This window comes from Ornithorhynchus anatinus, chromosome 2, assembly GCF_004115215.2.
Source record: "Ornithorhynchus anatinus isolate Pmale09 chromosome 2, mOrnAna1.pri.v4, whole genome shotgun sequence".
NCBI classification, from domain to species: Eukaryota; Metazoa; Chordata; class Mammalia; order Monotremata; family Ornithorhynchidae; genus Ornithorhynchus; species Ornithorhynchus anatinus.
In genome coordinates this window covers 38,469,207-38,481,839 of record NC_041729.1, presented here as the reverse complement: position 1 = coordinate 38,481,839, position 12,633 = coordinate 38,469,207, and the positions used below count along the sequence as shown (strand labels likewise).

The 12,633-nt window shown below is 39.3% G+C and overlaps 1 protein-coding gene across 3 annotated transcripts in view; it reads left to right on the top strand.

The window, feature by feature from the left end:
• The window catches only part of SDK1 (sidekick cell adhesion molecule 1), a 739,495-nt gene that overhangs the window by 549,428 nt on the left and 177,434 nt on the right, over positions 1-12,633 (top strand). For all 3 annotated transcript variants that reach the window (XM_029057499.2, XM_029057498.2, XM_029057500.2), the window contains 2 exons: positions 10,527-10,642; positions 11,138-11,330. In XM_029057499.2, the coding sequence (XP_028913332.1) occupies positions 10,527-10,642; positions 11,138-11,330 (309 nt within the window). The remainder of the gene's footprint in view (positions 1-10,526; positions 10,643-11,137; positions 11,331-12,633) is intronic.

Below are 12,633 nucleotides of genomic sequence, written 5' to 3'. Positions count from 1 at the left end.
ATGTACTTCCCTTTAATCCAAACTAAATTTTTCTTTTCTGTAGTGCTGTGATAAAGACCCACTAAAGTTGATGATTTAGCTATTTTAGTTCCTAAATTTTCAATGCATGTATATATCCATATCCAGGCCCAAAGAAATTATTTCATATATATCTTTTCCTTATTTCCCCTTTCCTAATCCTTCCCATGAGTCCACCCCATTGTCTTGTCAACCTGCCCCATTTAATAGTTTTTATTCTCTGTGCTTCCCTGACCTTTTCTGTTAAAGGCATTTTAAAACGTGACATATTAACTTACAAATAAAGCAGCCGAGTTCTAATATATTTCCGGGAAAGTGAACTTTGCAGGGATGAGCAGAAAGGTTGTGCCCTAAACTTCAAAGACACAAGGCACTCGATGTGTGGTTTCAGATTTGCCTTGTGGTTCCCCAAAATGGAATTAAAAATAATATGAAATTATCCTGGGGTTTCTTTCTAAATACTGAAATCAATTTGATTTCTTGCAAAAACTAAAGAATGGCATGAGTTTTGCATAACTGACTACTCTGTATAATTAGAAACTTCCTTGGTGCCAATTTTTGTTTCAGGAATTTTCCTATCACTCTGGGTGAGGCATTATTAGTTAGAAGTAAGCGATCAGTCATTGAAAGCTAATGGAAATGAACTCTTTAGTTTTCAAACCCAGTTTTGGTTTAAAGTACCCATGGAGGAATGTAACTGTAGCTTATAAAGAAAAAGTGTGATCGTAGAGCTCTGAAGTAAAATTGAAGGTGTTCAATTTTATATACACTATATACACTGTTCAAATATAAAAATGGATTGTGTTATGGTTGAAAACTAAAATAAGCCACCATCCATTAGCACATTTGTTCTCCCCATCTCTTAAGTGCATTCATTAAGATGCAGATGTTGATTTTTCTATGAGGAATCCAGAGATATATCATGCTATAAATCATCATGTAGAGCACACCAAAGTTTTTATTTTCCTGGGTTGTTTTTATCATTGTTCTCTCTGTAACAGGTATTTTTGTACTATGGTGATTTATCCCAGTTTCAGACCATTACCTTCTAATGAAAGAGAAATACTTCATATTTTAAAAAGTTTGGTTATCCCCATTTATAAAAGACTACTAAAAGCTCTTTAATGTTCACTTGTGCTCTGCAAGATTTCCTAGAATAAGGATTATAAATGAATGTTCTGTTTGCAACCTCTATTCCTTCGATGCTCAGTCGGCAGCACAAACGACATTTCGCAGAAGGTACATTTCACAATTCCACAGTTCAGGTGGCAGAGTGATAATGGTCTAAAATTAAACACTGAATGGTCTAGTGAGTCATTCAACTCAACTAATGTTATTTACTGTCAATCATATTTGAGTGCTTATTGTGTGCATAGCACTGTAGTAAGCTCTTGGAAGAGTACACTATAACAATATATGATACACATTCGCTGCCCACGGTGAAGCTAATAGTCTAGAGGGGAAGACAGGCATTAATATAAATAAATGAGTTACAGTTCAATAATATGCAAAGCCGATCATCAGAACAAAAAGGCACTAAATTGGTGTAGTTGTCTCCATCCCAAAGGAAGAGTCTCTCGCTGTGACCTAGACTTACCTGAGGTTGCCCCCAGCCCTGAGATCTGAGCATCCCCTATTTGGCCAATAAAATTTTGACCCTTCCTTTTAGCAAGGCCGTGGGGAAAAGTATAAGTTACTTGACCATCTGTGGCTCAGAAAGTTTGGAAGAGGAAAGACATTTCAAGGTAAATTCAGTAAAAAATGATTCAGTAACATCATCAGCTAAACCTGCCTGACATAACTCAATCAGTACATTGTATTTATTGAGAATTTACTGTTTGCAGAGCCCTATACTATGTTTTTGGGAGAGTAAAATACAAATGTATTGGTATAAGATGATCCCTGCCCACGAGGAGTTTACAGTCTAGAGGGGGAGACAGTCATTAAAATAGATTACAGATGGATATTTACACAAGTGCTGTGGGGCTGGGAGAGGGGAGAATATCAAAGCGCTTAAGGGGGAGAAGCTCTAGTCCAGAGGTCACACAGAAAGGAGGCCTAAAACAGGAAAGTGAGGACTTAGTTGGGAAGGCCTCTTGGAAGAGATGCGATCCTAGTAGGGCTTTGAAGATGGGGAGAGTGATAGTCTTTCATATATAAAGGAGGAAAGAATTCCAAGCCAGAATGGGGATATGAGCAAGGGGTAAGCAGTGAGAAAGACAAGAGGTACAGTGAGAAGGTTGTGTGGGTTGGGTAGGAGATCAGTGAAGTAAGATGGGAGGGGGAGAGCCAATTTAGTGCCTAAAGCTAGTGGTAAGGAGTTTCTGTTTGACGTGGAGATAGATGGGCAGCCATTGGAGGTCTTTGAGGAGAGGGGAGACGTGGATTGAGCTGCCTTCTAGGAAAATGATCCTTGCGGTAAAGTGGCATATGGACTGGAAAGGGGAGAGACAGGAGGTAGAAAGATCAGTGAGAAGGCTATAAGCTTCTTATGGGCAGGGAATGTTGTATTACACTCTCCTGAGTATTTAGTACAGTGTTCTGCACATAGTAAGTCCTCAATAAATGCCACTGATTGATTGAAGCTGCTGCAGTAGTCAAGGTGGAATGTAAGTGCTTGGATCAATTTGGTAGCAGTTTGAGTGGAGAGAAAAGGGTAGATGCTTGAGATATCGAGAAGGTAGAATGGCCTGGATTTGGAGACAGATGGAATATGTGGGTTGAATGAGAGAGACGAGTCGAGGACCATGCCAACGTAACTGGCTTGTGAGACGGAGAATGGTGGTGTTTACTGTAATAGGAAAGTCTGGGAGAGGACAGGATTTGCATGTGATAATAAGGAGTTTGATTTTGGATGAATAAAGTGTGAGGTAGAGGCAGGACATCCAAGTAAAGATGTCTTGAAGGCAGGAGGAAATGTGAGACTGACAAAAAGAGGAGAGGTCAGGACTGGAGAGGTAGAATGGGAATTGTCCATATACAGATGGTAGTTGAAGGCATGGAAGTGAATGAGTTCTCCAAGAGAATGGGTGTAGGTGGAGAATAGAAAGGGACCCAGAACTGGGCCTTGAGGAAACCCCACAGTTAGATGATGGGTGTCAGAACCGGAGTCTGTGAAAGGCACTGAGAAGGAGAAGCCAAAGAGATAGGAAGAGAAACAGGAGAGGACAATGCCAAGGTTTCCAGGAGTAGGAGGTGACTGAGAGTTTGAGAGGATTAGGATAGAGTAGATGTGGCATGAGACTAGTCCTCGGACCCTTCACCAGCCCAGGAAAGGTCACCCTAGAACGAATTGTCACAACCTCGGCGACCTTCCAAAAGTGGAGGAATGCAGGCTTCTGCCCACCCACTCCTGCTCAACGAAGGCAGGAAAGGAGAATGAGGATGCCCAGTTGTCAAACCTCTCGATACCCTGCAGATCCCAGCACTCTATTCTGAGTCACAGATCCCATCTCCAAAAGAGCTCCTACAGCCTGCTCTTGGAGTGAAGATTAGCATATTCAGCTGTTTGGATATCAGGACAATATGAGTTATCGTTAAGGCAGACCTGCCAGGTACTCTTTGGCTTCCCCACAAGGGCCCTTCTAGGCTGGGATTGTTGACCCAAATTCCCCCTCCACTAGTGGCTCCACCCTCAATTCGAAGAGTACCAATCTAAATATTTGGATCTTTGAGGTGGGAAATAGGTGGATTTTGAGTTTTGAAAATTAGACTTATTGCAATTTATTGGCTCTGAATTCTATTATGTATTCTGGGTAATTGTCACTCCTCCTTCAAACTGAACTGAGAGCATGGTGTAGTCCTTCAAACTTTTCCAACATTCCCTGAAGCAATGTAGGAAAGAGCTGAGATTGAAGAAGAAATGGACTGCTCCATTGAGTTTGTTTTTATTTGTAACCATTTCATTGTCTCAAATAATATGGGGCTTATGTTTGAAACAAAACTATCTTCTACATTTGGGAATGCCATTTGCTTAAGAAGTGGGGGGAAAAAAATCTGATACCAGGAACCTTAATGTTTTTGTAGATGATGAAATTTTAACAGGCTCATAGTATGGTAGTTTCAGTAAAGCACGTTAGTGAATTGTCACTGTTCATATTTTAAGTAATGCCATGTAAGGAATCAGGTATAGCTTGGTGTGGGAAATGTTGAAGTGTATCTCTGAATACATCAGTTTTGAAAATGAGATGTCTATAAATGTATACATGTGCATTAAACTGGAAGCTAGGGTAACTCAGATAGATAGAGATAGGTCTCTCTGAGTTACCCTAGCTTCCAGTTTTAATAATAGCAGATTAATTCAGTTCAGCTTTTCCTCCTTTGGGACAAAACCATGCCTCGGTTACTGAGCATCCATATTTGCACTATAGGAATTTGGGGCATATCCAAAGGTGGTTTAAAAACATTTCACAGAGTCTTTTTATTAAGTTAATGGAATCTGAGTTAACTAGATATAGCAGGAGACTCTGTTGCTAATTTTTCTTAATGGCATTTATTAAGTGTTTACTGTGTATCAAAAACTCTTCTAAGCCCTGGGGTAGATACAGACTAATCATGTTGGACACAGTCCCCCTCCCTGCATGGGCTCACAGTCTACATTAGAGGGATTTTACAGTTTAGGAAATGGAGGCACAGAGAAGTTAAGTGACTTGCCCAAGGTCACACATCATGCAATTGGCAGAGCCTGAGATTTGTTCTCATTGCCTCAATTCAGCATGGTAAGGTTGAAAAATCAGAGGTTGAGGACTTGTGGTTTGGAGCTGTCGGTCTTGGGATAAGTAGGTCTTTGATTGTGCCCCAGAATGGCCTGGAAATTTGCCTGTTGAACAGCCCCTACCCATTAGTGACAGCTTTTGCCCACCATTTATAGAAGCACCACTTTATCTGGACCAAGATTGGCAATAGGAGAGGAATGTGTGAATCAATCAGGGGTATTTATTGAACATCTTACTGGTTGCAGACTGTTGTATTAAGCACTGAAAATGCAATGCTCTGCACATGGTAGGCACTCAATAAATACGACTGATGGTTTGAAATGCTGAGGATCAAACAGGTGTTTGTATATAGATTTGGAAATGGTTCTACCGGCATGTGTCTCCTTAACGTTGGCTTTTTTTGCTCTGTGTAATCCCTACTAAGGCCAGCTGATGCTTAGATTTGGGATTGACCTGAGCAAAAGTGGGCCAAGTACCAATTTGCTTAAAGAAAAATAATGAGAGAATGGAGACAAATAAGAATGACAATGTATGGATTTCACTCCTATAGGTTTTAGTTGCAGTAGAGAGGAGGAAAGTAACTAGACAGCCAAGGGATCGAACTTCGAAAACGCTCGGGGTGATTGACAAACTATATGGAGATGGGTTTTATCTCTGCAAATAACCATCTCCTGGTCTGTGTTGCCAGTTGCTTGTCACTCATCCCAACAAATAAATTGTGGCTGTCATGTCTAAATGACCTATGCAAGAACTTGCCATTTTAAGGAACAGAAACCTTTGAATTAAAGTTCACTCCACGTTTCTCTTTTCCATTTTTCACCTTCTGCCTTCAGTCTCCCATCCCTTGCACTCTCTATCCCTATTTTTGCCTTCCTGCTCTCATCTTCTTCAGCTCTGAAGTGATAAAACCTGATCAGCTATTATGCTAATCTGTATTTTAATAGCTTGAGGCAGTGACAGTACCACTTCTATAGTATCGGACAATGGACTTGTAATAATATACCTACTAGTTGCAGTTAAAAAGGGACACAGAATTTCCACTGAGAGTTACATATTTGAAATTGGGATATTGGGAGGAAGCAAAAATCCTCCAGACTCTACTGAAAGGAATCAATCAGTGACATCAATCAGTGAGAAAGCACGTGACCTAATAATAATAATGGTAATGATGATGGTATTTGTTCAGCACTTACTATGTGCCAATCTCTGTTCTAAGCGCTGGGGTAGATTCAAGGTAATCAGGTTGTCCCATGTGGTGCTCACAGTCTTAATCCCCATTTTACAGGAAGGTAACTGAGGCACCGAGAAGTTAAGTGACTTGCCCAAGCTCACACAGCAGACAAGTGGTGGAGTCGGAATTAGAACCCATGACCTCTGACTCCCAAGCCCGGGCTCTTTCCACTAAGCCACGTATGGATAGAGCAAAGACCTGGAAAGGATCTGGGATCTAATCCCACCCCTGCCACTTGTCTCCTATGACCTTGGGCAAGTCACTTAACTGCTCTGTACTCAGTTACCTCATCTGTAAAAGGGGGATTACAACTGAGAGCCCCTTGTGGGACTTGGACTGTGTCCAGTCTGATTCTTTTTGCATCTACCCCTATGCTTAGTACAGTGCCTGGCATGTTATAAGCACTAAACAAATACCATATATGTTGAACGCTTACGATGCATATATACACATATATATAATATATGTAAATATGGAGAGAGAGAGAGAGACAGAGAGAGAGAGAGAGCCAACTGAGTGCTAGGGACTGTAGAAAGTGCTTGTTAGAGTACAACAATAGCAAAGGAATGTATTATCTAAGCATTTTTGTGTAAATGTAGTTATAATGCATGTGTTCTTTACATGTACAATTAGAGGTCTGAAAAAATTGGTGGCAGTTTGCATTGTAGAAAAAAGAATTGAGGAAGAAGGCAAAAAAGAACTCTATCTGAACCCCCTCAGCACTTGTTACTCATCCCACTCGCAGGCCCACAGCTTTAAGTACATATCCTTACAGTCTTCCACTTGCCCTATCTGTAATTTATTTTAATGTATGTCTCTCCATCAAGACTGTAAATTCCTTGTGGGCAAGGATCATATCTATCAACTCTTTAGTATATGCTACTCTCCCAAGTGCTTAGTAGAGTGCTCTGTATACAGTAAGCACTCAACAAATACCACTGATTGATTGATAATATTCAAATGAGGAAAAGGGAAAGGGAGAGAAGACAAGTACAACCTACCGCCCCTGGGAGCAAATCCCCTCAGATTTACATCAACTCAACATTGTTGTTCTTCAGATTAAGAGAGGACATTTAAGACTCACAGGTTTACAGTGCAGTGTGTTTTAGCAAAGTAAAACATGTCTTCCCCATTATCACCTCAGTAACCTACCAAGACTCAGGCAGGTGTTTGTTTAGTGAGATGGTTGTGTGCAAGTCTCTTAGAGGTGTTTACATCTCTTTCCCAATGCTTAGCTTAGAAGAAGACCCATCCCTCCCTCGCAGAAAATCTCTGGCAAATAAAATACAGTGAAGGGCAATGGAAAAAGTAAAGATGTAGGAAAGCAAAGGTTTCAAACTGAAACATTTTTTCTCATTAGAACTATGAATAGAATAGTTTAAGCATATGTGAAAAGTTCATTTTATAAATAACTATGTTTTGTAAATTTATAATGTAATCAAAATAGGCTAGTGAATGGTAGGTCCATATTGTGATCGTGAATGCAGATAATAAAACAATCGAGAATTAATAATAAAGTGTATACAATTTTTAACTGCTGAATGTATAAAGTAATATCTCAGTGATAATTTTTCCAAACAAAATATGGTGAAAAACAGTGGTCTATGTCTGCAAGAAATAGGGGGAAATGAATGATGAGTTTCCTCTCTTCAGCCTTCTAAGTCTGAAAATGAATGAATATATTATATTCATTTTAGGGAAACTGCATTTTTAGGACAAATTTGGGAATCAGAACAGTGGATTCTACTCTTAGCGCTGTCACTAGGCAAGAAAATGACTTTGGACTTGTGACTTAGACTTGTCACTGACTTTCAGTTCTCACATTAAATCTACTGCTAGTTAGCTCATCTGAAATAGAGAAATATGTTTGAATTATACTTTCCAAGCATTTAGTACAGTGCTCTGCACATGGTAAAAGAGGAGTTTTTCCTCTAGCTTCATATCCCTGCTCCATTATTACATATATATTTTACATATCTCATTCTTGCACCTGATTTTAATTTACAATGGCCAACGTGGTTTGGGTTTCAGTGAGGCTTCATAGTAAAGGAGGGCATTGGAAGCTACTTAGCTAATGTGAATTAGCAGTGCTCTCCTCAATAAATACAATTGAATGAATGAAATAATAATGGCTGCCTCTCCCTACCCAACAGCAGTATAAAATGGAGATAAAATACCAGTTCCTTTCCTTAGACTGTGAGCCCCATATGAAACAGAGACTGTATCTGATTTGCTTATATCCTGTATCTCAGTGCTTAACAGTGTTTAGCACATAAGTGCTGAACAATTATCACAATAAAATTAGTAATAATAATTATTATTGCTATTTCATTAAAGATAAAATTGAAGCTATTATGTGAAAGCACTATTTCAATTTAAGGTAGTGTTATTCAGTGTAAATATAGTTTGAAGGATAAGAAGACGTCATACCATAGAACTCAAACCATGGTGTTTCAGTACAAATACGACTTAAAATTATCCAAATTTTGATACAAGTACCTAGTGTAGTAAAAAACCCAGATTAATTCAAGGCTTTGGAAGATGAAGGAAAGAAAATTTCTCACAATGAGTGCTTCTTCTTCATCCTAGTAAAATTCACATTAGCTAAGTAGCTTCCAATGCCCTCCTTTACTCTGAAGCCTCATTGAAACCCAAATCACAGTGGCCACTGTAGATTAAAATCAGGTGCAAGAATGACATATATACAATATATATGTAATAATGGAGCAGGAATATCAAGCTAGAGGAAAAGCTCCTCTTTTACAAAATACCCCTCATCTAAGTCTCTGTTAGCATGGAGAGATTTGTCTTCAAAAGTGAATGTATTCTTCTAGTTGCTTATTCTTAACAGAAAAATATAAATTGTAAATATTTACATTAAGAATGTCATTTTGATTGTTGTTTGTATTTCCTTATATCTTTTTATTTCCATATTTGATTTTGTTAGGAAAAGTCAGGTGATTAAAGTAATAAAAATAGGATTTTTAATCAACACATTTTCATAGGAAAGTTTCAAGGAACCTATTGACTTTTCGACCATTGATCTCATTAGAAAGGATCTGTGTAAATACAGAATAGAAGAACTTTGGGTTAGAGTTAGTTTCCCCCTGTTCTGTCAACAAACAAAGTGTGTGTTGTAATATTTAGTGAGGCCCCCAGCTTGGATGACATACCCACCAAACTTTTGAAGCTGCACTGGTACCTTCTTGCTTCTTTCACAAGCATACGGGCAAACTTGGAAATGCCTCAGATTTTGAAATATGCCTCCAACTGTCAAAGACAAGAAAGTCAAATGTGGCACCTATAGGGACCACTTGATGCTGTCCATCATTCCCTGGGGTTCACCTCTCAGGCTATTGCTCAGCAAAGCCAATCTTGCAAATTTGCCATTGAAATGTGCATTAAGAATATGATGTGGAACTCAAGCAGTGTCTTTGCTGCAAGTTAGAAATAGCAGAATTGTTGAGAACAACATCAAAGCATCTTTGGGCCTGTGAAGTGAAAAACAAAGCCACAGACAGAAACAAACTGAGCAGTATCCGCTCAGCCTGCATGTGTAATGTATAAAGAAAGGGTGGTAAGTTTGTGCGCGCACACACACAGTACTTTAAATCATGTGCTTTCCCCCGAAATACACATCACTATCTGTTACTCATACTGTTGTGGTTATACCTTTTTTTATTAATCGTTGTTATTATAGTTGTTATTTTGTGTCCTGTAAGTGTGTTCAATACTGCATGAAAGAAGAATTTGTCTCTACCAGAAGGATCTAGACTCTGTCAAATTTAAGACCAAGACTAAACTCAGTGTAGTGGGGAGAGAATTTTCCAGTGAAAATTGATTTTTACAGCTTTAAAAACATATAGTAACAAAGCCCTATAAGCTTTAAAAACATATAGTAACCTTAAAAGACTATTAACAGGCTAAATTCCACCACGTCACTCCCAGAGTGGATGGTGGATTCCAGGGTGGTCCCCCGAAGGGTGAAGCTCAGTAAACCCACTCCCCTCCCTTTCCTCCATAGGCAGTGGAAGCAAGCGGGCTGAGCTTCAGGAGGTAGCATAGTAAGCATCATACTTTCAGGAAGATTATGGAAATATTAATTCATTAAATGACTTGTGTGAGAAGGTGACGATATACACATTTGTAGTTTTTAAGTGCATAGTATTTTAGCTTCTAAAATGCCCTAATCCACTGGAGTTCCTTTAATGAAATCTTGAATTGTCTTAAAATCCCAGATAATTAATAGCAATGCATTCATTTGCCATTCATTGAGAATCTGTCTTGAGTAAAAACTAATATGTGGAATAATGAGTAACAAATAACTTGTCCACTTTTCCTCCAACAGAAAAGGACTCTCCAACAGAGAATGAGAAATAACCCAATTACCTATCTTTTTAATGTCACTTTTGAGTTCCAGGAACATAAATCACACATCTCATTTCTCAGGACTGTAATTTCCTATGAATCATGAATGGCAGCTAAGGGTTTTTATTTCATTTTTCCTCTGCCTTGTGCCTTCAACCACTGACTTTCTGATTGCAATGGCTGGTCCTGAACAGTCCCTACGGCTCCACCCCAGAATGTGCAAACTGAAGCGCTGAACTCCACCACTATACGGTTTCTCTGGAACCCCCCTCCACAGCAGTTCATCAATGGCATCAACCAGGGATACAAGGTAATCTGTAGTTCAAGTTCCCCTCGAAGCAGTGTGGTCTAATGGATAGAACAAAGGCCTGGGAGTCAGAAGGACCTAGGTTCTAATCCCAACTTCCCCATCAGTCTGCTGTGTGACCTTGGGCAAGTCACTTCACTGTGCCTCAATTCCCTCATCTTTAAAATGGAGATTAAGACTGTAGTTTGACAAGCTACCCAAAAGAAAATCCATGAAGAAGCACATTTGCAATTTGAAGAGTGGCTTCAAAGGTGCTAATTATATGGAATGAACTATTGCATTTACAAGAATGACTTAGAGAAAAGTTGACAATTCTAGTGGCCTTTCAGATTGTGTGCACTGTACCTTGTTTTTAAATGGGGTGGCAAAGTGCACTTGTCTGGTGTTCTCTATTATCTGCTTTTGCTGAAAGTATGAAGCCTTCACAGTTCCTAACCACGTTGTGAGAAATGAAATAATATATTCTTTTCTATTTTTCAACTTCTTTTTCCATGCCAGCTCATGGCCTGGCCAGTCAGTGTTCCTGAAGCTATCATTGTGGTCACCATTGCTCCAGACTTTCATGGAGTTCACAACGGGTATATTACTAACCTGAAGAAATTCACCGCTTACTTGACCTCAGTTGTGTGTTTCACGACACCAGGGGATGGCCCTCAGAGCCCGCCTCAGCTCATATGGACTCATGAAGACAGTGAGTACTTGGATGTTCAGCCTGGTTCCCCTAAATTCTCTTCCTCTTTAGATCATTTATACTCTGTGATAGATGTTTGTTGCTCTGAATCTATGGAGTTCGTTCAGTGGATGAACTCCTATCTGGTTGTCCTGCCCATTTAGCCATTAAAAGGGGAAAACTTATAAGTGAAAGAGACTTGAGAGTAAAGAAAACTCTTGTCACTGGTTTCTGTCCATTGCTTTCACCACTCTAATTCAACCTGGAATTTAGGGAAAAAGAGAAATATGCTTAGTGTAGTCAACTAAATGTACTATTTTGGTGGATGGTTTCAGAACAATTGGAGTGTGGATTTAGATAGTAACTCATTTAGTATCAATATTCAAATCTAAAATTTCTATATCCTGTACCTTTTTTTGAAAAGTACATATTAAAAGTGATTGCATGCCAATTTTGCAAAGCTTAGCACATTTGAAGGATGAATTGCTACTATTTCCACTGCCATCAATATTTTGGAATATGTTATGGTGTCTGATAGCCAGCACATTTGGTATTTTTAAGTGTACCATGAATTTTTTTTTTTTCTGGATGGTTTCCCTTCTCCTGACTTTGTAAATAATCTGCAGTTTCCTTGGGTAACTAGCATTTATGGTTAGTTTTTACTTTTCTCTGGTGGGATTATTATCATTCTTTGTCTTAAACTACAATGCTGTGGGCCCAAACCAAGAATTCTATATTAATGCTTGTTTACCCTAAATAATAATATTTATAATTTATTTATAAATTTATAATTTATAATAATTGCTATGGGACACTGGCACTGTACTAAGCATCGGGATGGATACAAGCAAATTGGGTTAGTCTCAGCCACCTTTGACACTGTAGACCACACCTTTCTCCTTGAAACTTTATCCACCCCTTGAATTGACTGACACCCTTCTCTCTTGGTTCTCCTCTTTGCTCTCCGACCACTCCTATGCAGTTTCTTTTGCTGGCACCTCTGCCTACCACTCTCTGACAAGAGGAGTCCATCAAGGCTCAGTTCTAGGTCCCCTTCTATTCTCCCTCTACACCCACTCCCTTGGAGAATTCGTTCTTCCCATGTCTTCAGTTACTATCTCTACATGGATGATTCCTAAATCTAAATCCCCAGCTCTGACTTCTCTACTTCCCTGCAATCTACATTTCCTCCTGCCTTCAAGACATATCTACTTGGATGTCCTGCTGGCACCTCAATTTAAGCATGTCCAAAATTGAACTCCTTACCTTCTCACCCAAAAATCTGTCCTCCCCTTGTTTCCCATCACAGAAGACAACATCGCTA